Genomic DNA, 21,455 nt, shown 5'->3' with positions numbered 1-21,455 from the left:
CCACCCAGCAGCGAGCTCTGGGGTCTTGAGGGTGTGGAATTGTTGCATGAGTATGTCCATGTTGAGGCCACAATGCATGTAAGTGAGGAATCAATCCTGAGGGACTCCCAACTACCGGGTAACTTTTCCTTGAAGGTAAGCAAGGGTACTGAGACCTGGTGGTTTGGGAGAGACCGGAAGATCTGTAAGGGCCAGATTGATAGGCCAGTCCACTTGTGAGTCCTGGGTAGACTTGTTATCACCGAACAGCGCTTACCACCACACGCCATCCATGTGAAAGGGAAGGCTGGGGGCTTGTCTAGCAGGGCTGGATCCTGATGGAATGTTGGATCGGGGACAGGTCACATTAGGCAGGGCCATGATACTAACCAGCATGCGAGAGGACCAGGTCTGGGGGTAGATTCTGTGGGGGAAGTGTGGGCCCAACCCTGTGGAAATACAAGTCCCGCTGGTTAGCTCAAGAGTTGGGGTGGTGATGGGCTGAGCTAGGTTGACCATGGAACCTGCCATCGCTCATGGGTAAAGGAACTGACAACAGTCTGGACAGGTAAAGGCAGCAGCACCCGAATGTGCATCCTAAAACAGGGTGTGGGCTGGGCTGCAATGTTACCAGCTCGTACAAGGCCAAAACGGAAGGGCAGACTGCTGGGCACTGGCATGTATGAGATCTGGAGTGGGTCAACTGGGGGAATTTGGGAAACTCCCTTAGTGGGTCACAACTCCCACTGATGATCACATGGTCCAGGCCTGGGGGTCGGGCAAGCTGGGCAAAGTAGCTCCATGATTGACTAATGTGTGGGTTGGTTATGGAAGGGGGCGGACCAGGCAGGGCCGAGCAAACCTTAGCTCACAAGGAAGAACAGAAATCGGGACGGAGCACAGGTCGTGCTGAGCTAGGCCCTTACACCTACTGGTCTGCATGAGCCAGGGTTGCCAGGCCACAGCATCGAAGGCAAAGGCTGAGACAGGTGAGGGGCTAAGCCAACTGGGTCAGATCAACCACCGGCACATGAGTAACCTATGGCTGGGAATAGGCCCGGTTGGGGAGCTAAGGGGAAACCCTAGCTGAGCTGGCATTCCCACTGGTGAGTACAGGGGCCAGAGTGGGGGCTGCGTTCTGGTCTGGAGATGGCTGCAGTCTCCACTGGCACAGCCCTAACCGGGCTGGGCTCCAACACCATCTGGTGCTCTGGAGAACCTGGGTAGATGTAGGACGGACTAGGCTAGGCCTCTGTCCCTACTGAGCCATGTGTGAGCAGTGTCTGGGTATGGATGAGCCTTGGCTGGGCTGAAACATCCAACAGTAAGAACCAGAATGGATTCAAGTCCAGCAAGGAAAGGCCACTGTTCCTGCTAGGACAGAAGGTAGACCGAGTAATGCTGGTTCATGGATCCACCGGTATGAGCAAGATCTGGCATTGGGAGGTTCTGATGGGGGAGCCTGGACAACTCCTCTGGCAGAACACAGACCTGCAGGTAAGCACAAGAAGCACGATAAGGAGCAGCCCAGATCAGGCCAGGGAAGATACCCACCAGCATACTTTTGGCATAAGTCAGGGGCAGACCAGGCTGAACCAGTTCACTTCACCCCTGGGCAAATCCGAGAACCAGAACAGAGTGTGGGTCAGGCTAGGTTTGGTAGCAACACATACCAGTGCACATTATCGGATGTGAAGGTGAGGTGAGCCGTACCAGATGTGCCCACAGCAAACAACCAGCACACGTGAGAACGAGGGAGGGAGGGGGCAAAGCCGGCAGGAGGAATGTGGGCTCCTGCTGGACAACCACTCCCACTGGAGAGCATGAGCTGGTATGGGGCAGACCAGGCCAGGCAGGGCTACAACACCTGTTGGCCTCATGTGACCAACTGAACTGCCGATCTCAAAACCCCAACCATGAAGAGACGTGCAGGTTCCAAGGTCTGACCATGGAGTGCAAGTGTTAAAGCTGAGGCTCCTCAGAGGCTTACAAGGAACAGTGGACAGCATATCCAGGTGTGCATGGAGGATATGGCAGTCCATCGGAACCTACAGAGGACACAACAAAGGATGGAGGACAGAACAAATCAACCAACTACCCCAGCCATGTGCTGGCAGTGACAATCTGGGCGAATGGAAAGTCTAAGCTGGACTATGTCAGCCTGTGATTTCATCGTGCTTATAATGCAAGACTTGCAGTAATTCAGAACTGTTGAACTATCAAAACCACTTGAGCAGGACCCCCGGGGCATGCCCCACATCGGGGACCTGGGGTGGGTGGGAGGCTGGGTGGGGCTTCTCCCTATATCTCCCCCCTTACTCCAGATACAGAAAAAAATAATAATGTGGAAACAATAGTCTTACCCACTTTCCTGTAGCCCTTGGCCCCTTGTACTCTATTCAACTATGTAAAGATTATCAAAATTACAAAGAACAGAAACAAAAGTTATATTATTGATGTGATTGAAACAATATCCAAAGAGGATTTACGCACTGCATCTGGTGGACAAAACCTTGTATTTGTTTATCTGTTTCATTTCACTGTTTTTCTTACAATTCAATTTTTGTAAAACTGGTTCTTTGTCTTAGAAAATGTCTCACACTGTGCATTTCCCTCATCAAATGCTCATGCAGGAGTGGCCATGTGGAATGGAATGAATTGCACTGCTTGCAATGTGGGGTGTCCTGTCCGAGCACCTGCAGCCTCCTGCTCTCCGTGGAGGCACAGGTGGGCCTCTGGTCCGCCCTGCCGGGGGAGCCCTGGGTTGATCGGGCTCCCTCCTGGCGCGGGCTTAGCACAGTGCTGGGCCAGAGCAGCGGATGGAGGATCTGGAGCAGGGCTTCCCCAGCCTTCCCCTACACCCTGTAGTCGCGAAAACTACTGCAAACTCTGAAGAGCTTGGTTCTAGCAATACCTACCAGACAATACCTACGGAGACATTTAGAACATGAATGCATTCACAATAAACATGTTAATATTTTCAAAAAGGTTGAAATAACTTTTTCAAACAAAACAAAAAGGATTAGTGATGAGTATATTCTCTCACCTTCTTGCCTAGTCTTGTAACATCTGGCTTCAATAGAAAGCCACCGGGCTTTCACATCTGCTTTGCAGTCAACCTCTTTCTTGCAATACGCTGTTGTTGTTGTTTCTTTTTTTAAAGACCCTTTTTTTTTAAAAATGAAAACTCATCATATTTACGCAGAGAAGGAGACAGAGAAAGATCTTCCGTCTGCTGGTTCACTCTCCACATGGTCACAACAGCCAGAGCTGAGCTGATCCCAAAGCAGGAGCTCCCGGATCTCGCACGCGGGTGCAGGCTCCCAAGGCTCTGGCGGATTCTCGCTGCTTTCCCAGGCCACGAGCAGGGAGGTGGACGGGAAGTGGAGCTGCCAGGCACGAATCTGCACCCGTCTGGGACGCTGGTGCACGCAAGGTGAGGATTTAGTCATTGAGCCATAGCGCCACACCTGCAAAATACGGCTTTTTAGCTAAGGTAAACAAAGTAAGATTCACAAGAATAATCAGTGTTTGGTAATTAAGGATATTTCTGATATTACAAACCACATACTAGTGCTTACTGGAATCGGACTGTAGCAGAGGCCCTTCACGCCTCCCAGATGTGGTCTGCTTGCACGCCAGCTGATCCACTCACATGACCGTCACGCAGAACTGGCTCCCGGAGTTATGTGTACCTTCCACACTTAGAAAAGTTCCACTGTTCAGTACAACACCAACACCATCACAATCTCATTGTCTTTCATTTGTCAAGCTTAAAAATTATATTTTGTCTTGACAACTGAATTTTAGCAGCGATAACAGTGTCGGTTGTTTTAAGTAACAGTCTTTGTTCACGTTAGAGACTGTGAGCCTAACAGCCAAGTCTGAATAACCTTAGATTATCAGCCTGAACACAGAGCTACGTCAGCTGACAACCACTGTATCCTGGTTTTCAGCAGGTACATGCACGGTCCCATTTTATCATATAAAATATTAGAAAAAATAAACCCTAAGTAGATATCTCATATAAACTGCAATTTGTAACACCTGTTAAGGCCAGCACTGTGGGGATGAGCCACTCGCCAGTGGTGTCTTAGACCACAGGAGCACCGGTTCCGGTTCGGTCCCTAGTTCTGGCTGCTCTATTTCCAATCCCGTCCAGTAAATGCTCCTGGGAAAGCCGAGGGGAGTGGTGCCCAAGCGCCTGCAGTCTTGTACCCTTGTTGGAGACCCTGACGAACTTCCAGGCTCCTGGCTTCCGAGCAGCCTGCGTCTGGGGCTTCGAGCCATCTGGGGAGTCAACTAACAGATGAAGATTTTCTAAATCTGTCTTTTCCAAATATTTGAACAAGTTTAGCTCAGTGATAAAACTGGGATTCTTCAGCGACGGCTCCAGCAGCTCCGGCTCTGCCTGCTCCACAGCAGCCGTCCTGGGGCTGCCTCTCTGGGACCCGCGCGGGGCCTCATCCCCGGAGTCCGCCTCTTGCTCAAGGGCATCTGGGTCGCGGACAGGGCGTGACTTCTCTCCGCAGTGATGCTGACGGGCGCTCACACGTGTCTTACTGCTTCTGAAATGTTGCAGCTCGACTTTCTCCATTCTTATATTTGGTCCTAAGCCACGTCCCAGCATGAGCTAGCATGGCAGAAAATGAAATAAGGTGGGAATGCTGGGAAACAGTTCCGATGGCTGTGCCTTCGTTCACTGACTGAGCTGTATTCTGGCAGAGTTCTTGCTCTCCAAACCTACGTCAGTTTAGTAAATGGGTGAATGGATGAACTGTTCACAAGTCCTTCCAGATCCCTCTACCTAAGGAAAATTTATTAGGTCAAGTAATATATAAAATACATAGCGAAAATTCCTAATTCTAGCTGGCAATTCCTTTATTCCTTCGGTTTGAAGGCATTTACAATTTACATGAAGGTAATACAAATGATACGGAAACCGAAGATTAAATATCAAAGGTACAAGCATTAAAAATTAACCAAAAACGTTCTTATGGCAAATACTACCTTTATTTAAAAAAGTTATACATGCTAGAAAAAAGCATAAATGATACAAGTAAACAACTGTTTACCAAATACTTATATATTTTTTTCCTTGAAAAAGGTGCAAATGATCTGTAATGTAAACACAAAAGTTGCCAAACCTTTCCGCAGTAGGGCAGAGGGTGGGGGCGAAGGGACCCTTCTGGTTATACGTAAAGGCTTACGGAAAGATTTTCCGGCAGAACAGAATGAGAAAAAAAATTAAAACTACTGGAACTGTTACTGATTCCCTTAAACATTTTAGCTTTTACCAGGAAGTGCAGTCTGAAACAGTTAACAGTGGCCTTAAAGAATGCAGATGGTAAAGTCTCTATAAAAGAGCCAGAATGTGAATAAAATGCCTCTGTTGGTTTCACGCTCATTTACATGCACTATCGTTAAATGGACTGAATTCATTGGCTGGCGGCTGTCCTCCCAGCTGACCTGGTCCTGCGGAGGCCCCGGTGTCGCTGTCCTCCCAGCTGACCTGGTCCTGCGGAGGCCCCGGTGTCGCTGTCCTCCCAGCTGACCTGGTCCTGCGGAGGCCCCGGTGTCCCTGGGGCTGTCCTCTCTGCCGAGCGTCACGTGTAGATTCCCTAACAGAAAGTACTGCGTGGGAGAAGCGACTTCTTGCAACTTGCCTTTGGCAGCAATAAGGTACCAGGAAGGAAAGTGGCTTCAGTCATGAACATTTTACAACAGAAACTCTTGCAGGGGCTGTGCATGATTCCACCGGGAAACTCCCAAGGCAGCAAACGAGACCACAGGCTGCTTCCGAAGAGGCACGCGCAGGGCTGCAGATCCACGGCACTGACAGCGTCACAGAAAAGACTTGTAGGACAGACGAAGTAAGGTGAGAACGCCCACTGCTGGAGCCTGGAACAGCTGAGTCCTGGCTGCACCCTTTTCAGTTGTACTATTTAAAATATTTACTTATATTTTATTAATATTATTACTATTGGATTTTCAAGTCTTCTGGTGCTTAGTGCAACAATGATGGCTGGCCAATCCGTCTGGCACCCCGTCTGCCCACTGCTGCTCGCCGCAGGTACAATCCCGTGAATGGAGTGCTCAGAGACAACGAGCCTCGCTGCCCTAACAGCAGCTGCAAACTTACATCAATACCTGTAAAGCACGCAAACTTACAAACTGATCAAAAACAAAAAGCCAAGATAAATTAAAATCCCAAATAAACAGTGCCCTGCAGAGAGCCCAAGGCGTGAGCGCAGGCACGTCTCGCAGGCGGAGGACTTGGACTGGATCTGTATTTCCGTATGTTGAGGCACCGGCAAAGAATAAACTTTGTTCTAATGTTTTTCAAGCAGTACGCAGCTCCAGAGCATGGAGCACACCGTCCTCTCCACGGTCACCAGATGTGGGACTCACAATGTGTCATTTTGATCACGCCGACGCCACCCCCGAGCCGGCGGTAATTCATGCCGCCATATAACCTGCAAGGAGAGACACACCATCAGCCTTTCCAACTGTAAGAAAGCAGTGTTTTTTCTGTAACTAAGACGTCAGTCCACCATGCTTCTGTGTTTCTCAGCACAAATGCTGGCTCGCTTGATGCACGTCTCCACGTGGTGGGAGCTGGGCCTGGCCAAGGTCATGGCAGGGAAGCTTTCGCTGACACAGGCTGCCCGGGGACATCAAGGACTGCCGCCTTCTGATTTGGCTACGATTATTTTCTCTCTGCCTAGATTCCTTCAGTAACTTACTTTTACCCCTTTTGTAGCCTCCTCACATCCTTGCTGGAAAAAACCCCAGACATTCGTAAATAAAGTCAGCATCTAGTTTGGCATTCAGGAGCAAAGCCATATTCCAAACCAAGTTCTCTGTGGAAAAGAATATTGGATCTGCAGGCAGGCCTAACAATGGTTTTCTGATTGGGATACCTAGTTGCAAGTTTAGATATTAGTCTCTCAATAGATGATTCTCGAAATTGAGCGGTTTCAGCCCAGAAGTTAATACCGGTTAGGACGGGCTGCCCGGGAAGGTTCGGAAGGCTAGTGCTCATGACCGTGGCATCGCACACAGGCACCGGTTCAGGACCCAGCTACTCCATCTCCAGTTCTCCCTGCTGATGGGTCTGGAAAAGCAGGCGACCAAGCAGAGGGCAGCGTCACAAGGGGAGCAGCAGGGACTCAAGCAGTCCCATGGGAGGTGCCAGGTTTGCAGACAGCCGCCCGACCCACAGTGCCACTGTGCTGGCTCCGAGGCAGATGCCCACAGCAGCCACACGGAGGCCAGCTACAGCCACCAGCCTGCACTGAGGCCAGGGCCCCCATGTGTGGCAGGACCGGCATGACTCAGCAACGCCCCTTGCCTCTCAAGGGCTACAGGACAGGAGGCCAAGAACAGCAGGGGCAGAACCTGAACCAGGAACTCCAAAACGAGACACAAGCAAGGTCCACCCCCAGTTCTCTTACGTTTTTAAATGCCAACTATACAGTACATTTTCATATTTGTTTTTAAATATTTATTTATTTTTATTGGAAAGGCAGATTTACAGAGGGAGGGAGAGACAGATCTTCTGTCCACTGGTTCACTCCCCAAGCTCCACAACGGCAGAACCAGGAGCCAGGAGCTTCCTCTGGGCCTCCCACGTGGGTTTAGGGTCCCAAGGATATGAGTCATCCTTGACTGCCTTCCCAGGCCACAAGCAGGAGCCGGAAGAGAAATGGAGCAGCCGGGACATGAATCGGTGCCCATATGGGATCCTGGTGCATGCAAGGCGAGGACTTTAGCCATCAGGCTATGGTGCCAGGCCCCAAATTTTTCAAATTTAATAAGAAATATTAACAGTATGCATTTGATGTACTTCATATTTGGCTTTGTGAGAGGCACAGGGACTTGAGCCAGGGCTCTGGACGGGCTCCAGTATCGCAGCCGGCTGCTTGCCTTGTCCTGCTGCAAGGTCACCCTCCCGTCCTGGGCGGCCTCCTCCCCACTGCGTCAGATGCTAGCTCCCTGACAGGTTTTACGATGAAATCAATATTATTCCACAGGTAACTGTAAGTTGTTTTCTGGGCCTAAGGTTTCCCACAAACACTAGAGAACTGTACTGTCGTCCCGGGAGGCACACACAGTGTCCAACTGCATCCGTAACTTGCTCAGGAAATCTAAGTTTTGCTACTTAGCTTCCTTAGCTGAATATGATGGGGCTACAAAGCAGACATTCTTTCCTCTTTTTTTTAAAATGTCTGGTTGTAAAACTACATGGCTTCCAAAGAGAAGGACTGTATAAGATGTCAGCAATCAAGTTAAGGCACTCCATCAGATGTGATAACTTCACCCTCTTCAGAGTCCTTCAGAACCTCAGGTCAGGACTGTCACGTCACAGCTCAAAGGTTACCTCCATGTGTTGGCGTCAGGATCAAACACCTCAATGGTTTTCAAGTACGTTGTACCGTCAAAACCGCCTACTGCCATCAGCTGCCCGTTGACCACCGCGAGGCCAACCTACAGGACCGAAACACAGGACATTTCAGCCGGCTTCCAGATAGCTCTCTTAAAAAGCCGGGCTTCTTCCAGGTCTTCCACACGTGTGCAGGAGCCCAGGGACCTGGGGCAGGTGCATCAGGAGGGAGTGCGGAAGAAGTGGAACAGCTGGGTCTCAGCAGTGGTTACACGGGATGCCTGTCAGACAGTGGCTTGGCCTGCTGTGCCACAGCTCCCTGAGGGGGAAGAAATTTCTTTTTAAAGATTTAGTTATCTATATGAAGGGCAGACTTATAGAGAGAAGGAAGAGAGTGAGCGAGCGAGGATGGGAGAGACAGAGAGATCCTCTATTCACTGGTCACAACCACCAGGGCCGGGCCAGGCTGACGCTGGGGGCCTGGATCTCCATCCAGAAATGCTACATGGGTGCTGGGGACTGAGGACTGAGCACCTGATGATGGTGCTGGGACTGAGCTCTGAGCACCTGCTGATGGGGCTGGGACTGAGGACTGAGCACCTGCTGATGGGGCTGGGACTGAGCTCTGAGCACCTGCTGATGGGGCTGGGACTGAGCTCAGAGCACCTGCTGATGGTGCTGGGACTGAGGACTGAGCACCTGCTGATGGTGCTGGGACTGAGCTCTGAGCACCTGCTGATGGGGCTGGGACTGAGCTCTGAGCACCTGCTGATGGTGCTGGGACTGAGGACTGAGCACCTGCTGATGGGGCTGGGACTGAGCTCTGAGCACCTGCTGATGGGGCTGGGACTGAGCTCAGAGCACCTGCTGATGGGGCTGGGACTGAGGACTGAGCACCTGCTGATGGTGCTGGGACTGAGCTCTGAGCACCTGCTGATGGGGCTGGGACTGAGCTCTGAGCACCTGCTGATGGGGCTGGGACTGAGCTCTGAGCACCTGCTGATGGGGCTGGGACTGAGCTCTGAGCACCTGCTGATGGTGCTGGGACTGAGGACTGAGCACCTGCTGATGGGGCTGGGACTGAGCTCTGAGCACCTGCTGATGGGGCTGGGACTGAGCTCAGAGCACCTGCTGATGGTGCTGGGACTGAGGACTGAGCACCTGCTGATGGTGCTGGGACTGAGCTCTGAGCACCTGCTGATGGGGCTGGGACTGAGCTCAGAGCACCTGCTGATGGGGCTGGGACTGAGGACTGAGCACCTGCTGATGGGGCTGGGACTGAGCTCTGAGCACCTGCTGATGGGGCTGGGACTGAGCTCAGAGCACCTGCTGATGGGGCTGGGACTGAGCTCTGAGCACCTGCTGATGGGGCTGGGACTGAGGACTGAGCACCTGCTGATGGTGCTGGGACTGAGGACTGAGCACCTGCTGATGGTGCTGGGACTGAGCTCTGAGCACCTGCTGATGGGGCTGGGACTGAGGACTGAGCACCTGCTGATGGGGCTGGGACTGAGCTCAGAGCACCTGCTGATGGGGCTGGGACTGAGCTCAGAGTACCTGCTGATGGGGCTGGGACTGAGCTCTGAGCACCCACTGATCTTCCAGGAGCATTAGCAGAGCATTGGTTCAGAGGGCAGGAGCTGGGAATGAACAGCCCTCACGGAACGCTGGCACCGTATGTGCTGGCTTAACTCGCCACACCACAACACTGGCCCCATCAATGAGAATTACTTAGAGTCCAAAACTTACTGAAACTTTGGACATGTTCACCAGTAACGAGAAAGCACCTCCAAACTGCTCTCACTTTCTCTCGTGTTTCTCTTTTTAATCCACTTTCCATGATGCTATTAAGACTCTCTTAAAAAAAAAAAAAAAGGAAAATCTCTGGACTGCCACTGTGGACAGCCCTGCCATGCTGATCCCCATGTCTGACTTGCCATGCTGATCCCCAGACGGTAAGTTCATGGGCACTGGTTCGTGGGCACTGGTTTGTGTCTGCAGCCCCATGTCTGACTCAGCTCCTTGCTAACGGCAGCGAAGCTGCAGGGGGCAGCCCAGCACACTGGTCCCTTCCACCCAGTGAGAGAACTGGATGAAGTTCCTGGCTCCTGGCTTTTGCCGGGCATACACTGGCTGTGTGTCATCTGGGGAGGGAATCAGTGCATGCAAAAATCTCTTTCCCTCTGTCTCTGAAAATAAAATAAATCCTTCGTATGTCCCTCGGGCCTGCGCATCCGCCACCCGCTGTTCCCGCCTCCATCTTCCGCTCCCCGTGCTAACGCTCTCTGCGTCCACACTGCTGCGTTAAGGGCCTCTCCCTGAGAACGCCACACGTGTCTCACAGCTCTGTCTTCGCTCGCTGTCCTCGTCTCCCTTCTAGAGAGCCCTGACCTTCCTTTTCTGAGCTTCTCTTCTCTGCCCACACCCACTGTTGATACCCGGAGCAGTGGCACATCCTCCCATGTTCTCTGACACACAGGCTGCTATGAGCATCCACACTGCCTTCGCTGCACTGGGACTCCTGGAGGACAGTCAAGTCATCCCCAGTTTTGCTTTCTCAGCACAATAATTAACACTTGTGAAATGAGTAAAAACTATCCAATGGAACAGAGCAGTGAAAACAATGGCAGTTAGACCCAAAAGCTGTTAAATAACCCAGAAGCAGGAGTTACAGACGCAGGAACATGTCTGATTCGCTAACGCCTTCCAGTGCTACTATCTGATGTATGTCACCCAGAACTCACTCCCACTTCCCCTCCAAGCAAGGACTCTGCCGCTGCCTGCCGCCTCTGCTCCATACTGATGGACCCCTGGCCAAACCCGTCCTTGATGGGTTAGGGTTCCTGCTGAGCCAAACGTTCCAAAATGGGTGAATCCTATAGTCTTCTTTACAAGTCTCTTGAGGCCCTGAACGATGGTCCAGAGGATGGCACAGGCCAGCGTGACCTGGCCTACACTGTGGATAACCACGGTCCAGAGGATGGCACAGGCCAGCCTGACCTGGCCTACACTGTGGGTAACCACGGTCCAGAGGATGGCGCACCCCAGCCTGACCTGGCCTACATTGTGGATAACCACGGTCCAGAGGATGGCGCATCCCAGCCTGACCTGGCCTACACTGTGGATAACCACAGTCCAGAGGATGGCACAGGCCAGCCTGACCTGGCCTACACTATGGACGGGACAGACTCAGCCTGTTGTGAAGACTATGTGGCCAGATGCATTTCTGCTAGACACCCACATTACTATGCCAACTACTTGAGATACTAGCTAGCAACATAAGGTAGGGATATTCAGCGCTAACCCAGGATACTGCAGGGAAATGCCTTCCAAAGAAGCAACGGATACCTAAGTTCAAAAACATGAATTCTCCAGTTAAACCTATAACTGGATGTAAGACATTTCAGCACTTGAGATTAAGGGCAGGGATGGCACGGCAGCGGGTGAAGCTGGTGCCTGGATGGCAGCATTCCCCACGGGAGTGGCTGCTGACACACAAGCTGGGAGCCAGCAGTGTCCAGTCCCTTCCACCACATGGAGACTGCAGTGGGGTTCTGAGCCCCGGTTTTGGCCTGGTCCACTCCGATGAGCTGGCACGGGTAACTCGGGAGTAAACCAGTGGATGCAACTTCTCCCTTTGGCCTTCTCTACTTTTTAATTAGTAAGTAATGAAAAAAAAAAAAAGAAGTAAGAAATTTCTTCCAGTATGACATGAGTGAGTTTTGCCCAAAAGCATCCCAGGAGTGTCGGATGAGGAGTTCACCCGCCCACTGTGCAGTGTCAGAGTGCACCGGGGTGTGCCCCTTGCGCTCAGCCTTGTCCTGGGGAGCGGGCACTTACCCCGCTGCGGCGGGACGTCATGGCCACCACTGGGGACCACTGGTTGGTCCTGGGGTTGTACCTCTCGGCACTGCTGAGCTCGGTGGTGTCGTCTCTGCCCCCCACAGCATAGATCATGTCCTGGTACACAGCGCAGCCCAGGTGCTTCCTCCGCGTCCCCATAGGGGCGATGGTGTGCCACCTGTTCTCCTGAGGGTTGTAGCGTTCCACTGCGGGGAGAGGGAGGCTGAGTCAGCGAGCGCTGGCATTCTCTCTCGCCCTAGTTTGCGTCATGACCACCGACACTTGGCGAGAACACAGATTTTCAATAAGCAACGTGACTTTTGCTTCTGAGAGTGAACGGACTTTGGACACTCCTACACGTGTGCCGTCATCAGGGTTCACTTCCAGCCGTGGTCTGGTGAGAGGGCAGGGGCTGGAATAAAGGTACGTCACGGCCCCCGTCATCAGTACAGATTAAAATGGGGGGATTACAGCGCACCATCCATCAGCATCGTGCAGTCCTAACAGCTGTTCTCACCAAACATCCGTCCTCGCACAGTGCCTTCCCAGCAGACAGTGACTACACCGTCGCAAGGACACATGACACAACGATGAGGCCGACACTCCCTGTGGACTAAAATACTTGTCACCTCTAAGCTGAGATGATGAATTAATGCACCAGTTTCTAGTTCTAAGTTTTTATTTATTTTAGATTTCAATATAGAGTATTTTTGTTGTTGTTGTTGTTCAGGTAGAGGTAGTGGTAAAAAGCAAGCATATTTAGAAAATGCTTTGACCACTTACTAAGGAATTTCTAGAATCTTGTACTGCCGAAGAAAACAGCAGTGTCTTGGGACTGTTCTAGGAGAGGACGGCACGTTCCGGGAGGGACTGACCTGTGTTCAGAGGGGACGTCCCGTCAGAGCCGCCTACTGCGTACAAGAACCCTCCCAGCACGGCCACGGCCACGCCCAGCCTTCTGGTGCTCATCGAAGCGACCCGGGTCCACTTGTTCTCCTTGGGGTCATACCTGCGGGACAGAGACCAGCTGTGGGCTTCCTGCGAAGCTTCTCTCATGAAGCCGAAACCGCATTCAGACACACTGGGCCACGCACCGTGCCGTCAGACACACCGGGTCACGCACCGTGCTGTCAGACACACTGTGCCGTCAGACACACCGGGTCACGCACTGCACACCGGGTCACGCACCGTGCCATCAGACACACCGGGTCACGCACTGTGCTGTCAGACACGCCGGGTCACGCACTGTGCCATCTGATGGAAGGTGCTTTATAGTTACGGGGGAGAAGAAGCCTTAGAATTGATGTCTGTTCCAGTTACTAAGTTATTTTCTATTTTTAAAAAAAGGTTTATTTCATTTTTATCTGAAAGAGTTACAGAGAGAAAACGCGAAGCGCAGACACAGAGAGAAATGTGCAGCTGCTGGTTCACTCCCAGACGGCTGCAACCTTCGCTCAGGATCCAGGGCCTTCTTCTGGCTCTCCTTTGTGGGCACAGGGCCCGAGGACTGGAGCCTTTCTCAGTCACATTAGCAGGCTGCGGAATCAGGGGTGGGGTGACGGGAACATGAACTCATGCTCCTGAGATGTCGGTGCCAGGCGGAGGATTAGCCTGCCATACCACCGCACTAAGTCATGTTCTCCACCAGATAAGATGCCAGAACTGGAACTCTGGAGGCGGTATTCCTTTGTGCCTGCTGTCCCAGGTGGACTGCGCCAAAAGCAGGCAGCTGAGCGAGTGCGAGTCCAGGCAGGGAAAAGGGTCTCGCACCTTCTCGTTCCCCTGCCTTCCCAGTCAGTGCCGCTTCAGCACCGGCCCTGCGCTCTGCTCACGCCAGCTGACTTCAACTGCTAGCACTTTTGGGAACATTTGTAAAGCAAGCTTTCACCTCTTGGAGATTTTTTTTTTAAACTTATCTATTTTATTGAAAAGTCAGATTTACAGAGAGGAGAGACAGAAAGATCTTATATCCACTGGTTCACTTGGGAACTGGCTACAACAGCCGGAGCTCAACTGATCTGAAGCCAGGAGCCAGGAGTTTCTTCTGGGTCTCCCACAGCTTGGGTGAAGGGCCCCTAGGCCTTGGGCCGTCCTGTACTGCTTTCCCAGGCCACAAGCAGGCAGCCTGATGGGAAGTGAAGCAGCCAGGTTAGAACTGGCACCCATGTGAGATCCTGGCACATGCAAGGCGAGGATTTAGCCACTAGGCTACTGCACCAGACCCCCTGTTGATCTTAGTCACAGCTCTGTGGGGGCGCACTCTCGGAGTTCCTGCAGTAACAGTTCGAGCCTTTCCAGCTACCCGCTGTTGCACAGCAAATCGCCCTCGGCTCCCCACAAAGCCCAAGTTGGTTATCTCTGGAATGACTTGCATTAACATCTGTTAATAAATGGAAACTTTCGACTGATCATTTATCTTTGAGTCGACCAACTCTGTTTCCCGTGTTTATTTTTAAAAAATTATTATTTGTCCGAAAGGCAGAGAGTGAGCAGGTGAGCGTGGGTACAAGCATGCTAGGAAGTGTTCAGTCCCAAATGCCGACCAGGGCTGGCCTAGGCCGGGCCCACACTGTCCAAGTCTGCCCCGGCGGTGCCAGGGGATCAGGAGCTGCCCCCGGGTGTGGGACAGTCGCGGCCACAGGCACGGGGGCTGCTAGGCTAAACGCCTGGCTTAAAGAGCAGGAAGGAGAGGGGGAGGCTGGGGAGGCGGGGGAGACAGGGGTCACCCATCTGCTGGCTCACTCTCCAAATGTTTGCAATGGTCACAGCTGGGGGGTCCCAGGCCGAGTCTGGCACTTCTTCTGGGTCTCCCACATGAGTGCAGAGCCCAAAGATCGGGGCCAGGTTCCACTGCTTTCCCAGGCACATTAGCAGGGAGCCAGACCAGAAGTGGAGCAGCTGGGACTCAAAATGGTGCACGTGTGGTGCCAGAGGCTTGAATCTATTTTGGCGTGGTGCTGGTCTCCTCTACTTGACTTTAATATTATTCAGTGAGCCCCGATTTCAAATGTTTCATTTTTGAATTTTTTCTATTTTTTGTCATTTTTCTCCTGTTTTTAGTTAATATACTCATTATATTTATTTTAAAGTTTTTTTTTTAAGATTTAATTTTTACTAGAAAGTCAGATATACAGAGAGGAGGAGAGACAGAGATCTTCCATGCATTGATTCACACCCCAAGCGGCTGCAATAGCTGGCGATGCGCTGATCTGAAGCCAGGAGCCTGGAGCCTCACCTGGGTCTCCCACGCGTGTGCAGGTCCCAAGGCCTCCAAATGTGGACCATGTCTAAGACTGCTCTAGCATCTGCTTCTCCTGAGTGTCTGCCGTGATCTTGCGTTTCTTCAGATGTTTCGGGCATTATTATTGCAGCGGGATCCTACAGCAGAAGCTGCTCTCTCTCCCCTCCCTCCCATTCTCAGACAAGACAGGATGAAAAGCCAGCTCCCTGTGCTCAGGGACGACGCTCCAGCCACACTCAGTCCACCTGGTGACAGCTGTCCTGCAACTGGCTCAGGCTTCCTCCCTAACAGGGATGGACCTGCTTCCTCTTCTTTTTTAAAGATTTGTTTACTTCTTTGAAAGTCAGAGTCACACACACACCCTTCCATCTGCTGGCTCACTCCCCACATGGCCACCCCTGCTGGCCCTGGGCTAGGCCTAAGCAAGCCACTAGGAGCTTCGTGCCTGTCTTCCACATGGGTGCAGGGGTGCAAGCACTTGGGTCACCTGCTGCTACTGTACCCAGGTGCACCAGCCGACCACAGGACAGGAGGTGGGGCAGCTGGCACCCACAGGGGGTGCTGTGCCGGAGGCAGAACTCGACGAGCTACACCCCGACATTGGCCCCAGGCCTGTGAGACGGGGTGAGCTTTCCTGTCCCTCCACCTGCCAGGCCTGTGGTCACTCATCCCTTCCTGTTCTGCTGCCAATCACAAGAAACCCTGTAGGGAAAACACTGTACATTTGCAACTCTTCTAGATTACAACCCGTAAAACCAACTTATATGATTATTAAAGTTCCCCTGACTGATCCTTCCTCCAACTCCTCTGCCTGAGTCTACTCAGTGCTCAACCCGGGCCCACCATGGAGACAGTCGCCAGGGAAGGGAACAGCCTCAACCCGTGCCCACCAAGGAGACTCTCGCCAGGGAAGGGAACAGCCTCAACCCGTGCCCACCAAGGAGACGGTCACCAGGGAAGGGAGCAGCCTCAACCCGTGCCCACCAAGGAGACGGATGCTAGGGAAGAGAACAGCCATTGACTGCAATGCAAATAGCAGGGGCACTTCCTGTAGTTCATTTGATTCTCAACCACTTTTAACATCACACATGTTTTCACACACACACACACGTTGATTTTTAGGGCCAGAGCTGAGCCCATCTGAATCCAGGAGTCAAGAGCTTCTTCTGGATCTCCCGCACAATGAAGGGAGTACAATGAGATTTCTATAATGATGAGGAAAAACAAAATCGCCAACCAGAATATTGCACCCAGGAAAGCCATCCTGCAACAGGAAGACGAGACAGATATTCCCAGATGCACAAAAACAGAAATTCAGAACCAGTGCCCTGTCCTATAGAAATGCTACGGAAAGTTCTTCAAGTTCAAACAAAGATGTGCTAACAGAGCAGAAAACTCAGATTAGAGTTACCACACAAATTCAGAACCCTTTACTATCGGAAACACGGCGTGGGGCCATGTTTCTCACAGTAGGAAAGCCATGGCCTACACTGCCAGCATCCCATATGGGTGCTCCACGTCCCATCCAGCTCCCTGCTAATGGCCTGGGAAAGCAATGCAGAAGGGCCCCAGTGCTTGAGCCCTTGCATACGGACACGGACAACGCGGAAGCAGCTCCGGGCTTTAGCCTGGCCCAGCCCTTGCCACTGAGGCCATTTAGGGCATGAACCAGTAGACAGAGGACTCCTTTCTCTCTGCCTCCCCCTTTCTGTAACTCAGTTTTTTATTTTAGAAGATTTATCCATTTTTTATTACAAAGTCAGATATACACAGAGGAGGAGAGACAGAGAAGATTTTCTGTCCGATGATTCACTCCCTAAGTGACTGCAACGGCCGGTGCTGTGCCGATCCGGAGCCAGGAGCCAGGAATTTCTTCTAGATCTCCCACGCGGGTGCAGGGTCCCAAGTGTTTGGGCCGTCCTTCACTGCCTTCCCAGGTCACAAGCAGGGAGCCGGACGGGAAGTGGAGCTGCCAGGATACAAACCAGCAGCCATATGGGATCCCGGCACACTCAAGGTGAGGATTTTAGACAATAGGCCACCACGCCGGGCCCTGTTAACTCAGTCTTTCAAACAAATAAATCAATCTTAAAAAACCATTACTTTCTAATAAAAACCATATGATCCTCTCAATAGATGTAGAGAAAGCATTTGATAAAATCCAGCACAACTTCATGCTGAAAACCCTAAGCAAGATAGGCATAGATGGAACATTCTACAACACAAAGCAATTTACAAAACACCCAATGCCAGCATCATACCAAATGGAGAAAGATCGGAAGCCTTCCCACTAAAATCTGGAACTAGAACTAGACAAGGATGTTCTGTCACTGTCACCACTACTCTTCAATACAGCATTGGAAGTCCTTGCCAGAGCAATCAGCCAAAGGGCAAAAAAAAAAAAAAAAAAAAAAAAAGGAATCCAAATTGGAAAAGAGGAAACGAAATCATCATCTCTATTGGCAGATGACATGATTCTCTACATAGAAGAACCAAAAGACTCAGTCAAGAGACTACGGAGCTCATAAGAGACTTTGTCAGGGTAGCAGGATACAAAATTAATGAACACAAATCTATGGCACTAGTGTGCACAAATAATTCCACGGCTGAGAAAGAAATTGTAAATACAGTAAAAAAAAATAGAGGAGATGAATCTTAAATAGCTAGGAATTAAGCTAACTAAATATGTGGAAGACCTCTATGACAAAAACTATAAAACTTTAAAACTTTAAAAAGGAAAACTTTAAAAAGGAAATAGAAGAAGACCTTGAAAAATGGAGAACCTTACCATGTCCCTGGATTGGCAGGATCAACATCATCAAAATGACCATATTACCAAAAGCAATATACAGATTCAACGCAATCCCAACCAAAATCCCAGCAACATTCATTTCAGAAATAGAAAAGATGATACAAAAGTTCATCTGGAATCACAGAAGACCACAAATAGCTAAAGCTATCCTAAAAAATAGAAATCAGGCTGGAGGAATCACAATTCCAGACCTCAAGACATACTACAGAGCAGTGGTTATCAAAACAGTCTGGTACTGGTACAGAAACAGAGAAGATCAGTGGAACAGAACAGAAACACCAGAAGGGAGCCCACACATGTATAGTCAACTAATCTTTGACAAGGAAACTGAAAACAACCCAGGCAAAAATCCTGGTCTATTCAACAAATGCTGTTGGGACAACTGGGTAGCAGCATGCAGAATGAAGAAACAATATCCACACCTGTCACATTATACTAAAACTAGCTCTAACTGGCTCAAGGACCTAAATCTACACCCAGAAACCATCAAACTATTAAAGGAAAACATAGGAAGCACACTCCAAGATATAGGAACAGGGAAAGACTCCTTAGAAAAGATGCCTAAAGCAAAGGCAATCAAATCCAAAATGAATAAATGGGACTACATCAAACCAAAAAGCCTCTGTACAGCAAAGGAAACAATTAACAAAGTGAAGAAGCAACTAACAGAATGGGAGAAAATGTTTGCAAACTACACTAGTGATACGGGACTAATATCCAGGATTTACAAAGAGCTCAGAAACCCAGGGACAGCAAAAACAAAACAAAACAAAAAAACCCTGTAACAAAATGGGCAAAGAAAATGAACAGACATTTTCCAAAAGAACAGATTCAAATGGCTAACAGACATATGAAAAGATGCTCAGGCTCCCTAGCCAGCAGAGAGACACAAATGAAAACCATGTTGAGTACCACCTAACTGCAGTGAGACTGGCCTACATTCAGAACCCAACTAACAACACCTGCCGGTGTGCATGTGGGGAGAAAGGTACCCTCCTTCACTGCTGGTGGGAGTGTAGGCTAGTACAACCACTGTGGAAATCAGTATGGAGAGTGCTTGGAAAATTGCAAATAAACCTGCCATATGACCCAGCTATCCCGCTCCTAGGAATATACCCAAAAGGAGTGAAATTTATATGTGAGAAGGGGATCTGTAATCCTATATTTGCAGCAGCACAATCTACAATAGCAAAGACATGGAAACAATCCAGATGTGCGTCCACAGGAGAGTGGTTAAAGAAACTGTGGTACATCTACTCCATGGAATATTATTCAGCTGTTAAGAAGAATGAGATTATACTATTTAAAACTAGGTGGTCCCAACTCGAGACCATTCTGTTCAGTGAAATGAGTCAATCACAAGAGAACAAGTAGCTTATGTTCTCTCTTATATAAGGAAACCAACATGGAAAGAGTAACTTTAGTAATCCGATCCATACTGGTTTTTTTTTTTTTTTTGGCTGCATCCCATGTGTTTCAATGCTTTTCATTTCAGTTTGGTTTATTGCAAAGACTTTCTTTTCTCCTGTTGAATTCATGAATTACAGGGTGGCATCATTTTTCCCAAGAGACTTTTACGTTTCCTTTTTGTCACCCATGTGCTGGTTACTCAGTGACGCATTTTTTCATGGCGCTGTAATTTGTAGTTGTTGTTGTTGCTGTGGCGTTGTTCTAACTCATACCAGTTGTTGATCTGGTTTCATGGCTCTGCAATTATGGAAATGTATACAGTGACGGAGTGCTGGGCTCCACCACATCCAGATGTGAGGGTGTAATGCAACATTCATCCCTGCTTCCAGATGAAAGATGGATTCCCAATGAAAGTGTTGGAAATGTGTAGACAATGGGGTGCTGGATTGCCTGACATTGTCTGTACCAGCAATGTCGGGGTACACTTAAATAAGAGAAGGATAGAATTGTGATTTATCAGCATCTAAGGCAAAGTCCAAGATGGGTGAGGGGCTGTGCCAAGCTGTGTCAGAGCAACCACTGGCATGCATGCGATCTTTGGCTGGAAACAGGCCCGGCTGGGGAGCTAAGGGGAAACCCTAGCTGGGTTGGAGTTTACACTGAGCAGCACTGGGGCTGGTGTGAGGGCTGCGTTCTGGTCTGGAGATGGCTGCAGTCTCCACTGGCACAAGTGTGGAAGGAGGCTGGGTGCCCCTAACTGGGCTAGGCTCCAACACCATCTGGTGCTCTGGAGAACCTGGGTAGATGTGGGACGGACTAGGCTAGGTCTCTGCCCCTACTGAGCCAAGTGTGAGCAGTGTCTGGGTATGGACAAGCCTTGGCTGGGCTGAAACATCCAGCAGTAAGAACCAGAAATAGGTTGAAGGCCAGCAAGGAAAGGCCACTGTTCCTGCTAGGGCAGAAAGTGAAGTGAGCAGGGCCGGCTCATGGATCCACCGGTATGAGCAAGATCTGGCATTGGGAGGTTCTGATGGGGGAGCCTGGACAACTCCTCTGGCAGGACACAGTCCTGCAGGTGAGTGCAAGAAGCACGATAAGGAACAGCCTAGACCAGGCCATGGAAAGTTACCCACTGGCATACATTTGGCATAAGTCAGGGGCAGACCAGGCTGAACCAGTTCACTTCACCCACTGGCGAATTAAAGCACAGAACAAGGTGGGTGGGGCCAGTTATGGTAGCAACACATACCAATACACATTACAGCTAGGATAGGGTACACACTGGGCTGGGCTAGACTGTAACCCGCACCAGCTGGAACTGGGGGTAGGCTGGACCAGCCAGGCTACAGTAACCACTAGCAAAGGACAAAGTGAGATTGAAGGATCAATGGAGATATAAATGATGAAATAATAAAAACTTGTGATTTCTTATGAAGAATTATACCATTGTAGTAAAATGGGGAAAATCTGTCGGGGGGTGGGATTTTTGGGGCAAATCCCATTCTTTACGAAATTGTACCACATAATTCAAAAATTGAAGATCAACATTAAAAAAATAAATGAACTAATTTAAAACTCATGACTTTCAAAAAATGCATAAATATGGTATGTAAACCAATCATATATTTACCATGAAAATTGGAAAAACCCCACAGCTATAATGTGTACCCTCCCCAGCGCAGGGACCCAGCTGGCTGATTCCCGCTGCAGCACTGGCGCCCCCTGGCTGTTGGCTGGCCCACTGACAATGCAGCTCCCCATGCTGCCGTCCAGGGAAGCGGCAG

The 21,455-nt window shown here is 50.3% G+C and overlaps 1 protein-coding gene across 1 annotated transcript in view; it reads right to left on the bottom strand.

The window, feature by feature from the left end:
- Positions 1–5,076: 5,076 nt before the first annotated feature.
- KLHL20 (kelch like family member 20) overlaps positions 5,077–21,455 on the bottom strand; it is a 54,386-nt gene continuing 38,007 nt past the window's right edge. The window contains exons 9-13 of the mRNA XM_040984271.1: positions 13,084–13,217; positions 12,206–12,414; positions 8,363–8,469; positions 5,535–6,455; positions 5,077–5,448 (exon numbers count right to left, since the gene is read on the bottom strand). Coding sequence (XP_040840205.1) covers positions 6,371–6,455; positions 8,363–8,469; positions 12,206–12,414; positions 13,084–13,217 — 535 coding nt within the window. The 3' untranslated portion in view covers positions 5,077–5,448; positions 5,535–6,370. The remainder of the gene's footprint in view (positions 5,449–5,534; positions 6,456–8,362; positions 8,470–12,205; positions 12,415–13,083; positions 13,218–21,455) is intronic.

This window comes from Ochotona curzoniae, unplaced genomic scaffold, assembly GCF_017591425.1.
Source record: "Ochotona curzoniae isolate NIBS_2020 unplaced genomic scaffold, NIBS_Ocur_1.0 contig_4105, whole genome shotgun sequence".
NCBI lineage: Eukaryota > Metazoa > Chordata > Mammalia > Lagomorpha > Ochotonidae > Ochotona > Ochotona curzoniae.
This window is presented reverse-complemented; position numbering and strand designations above follow the sequence as displayed.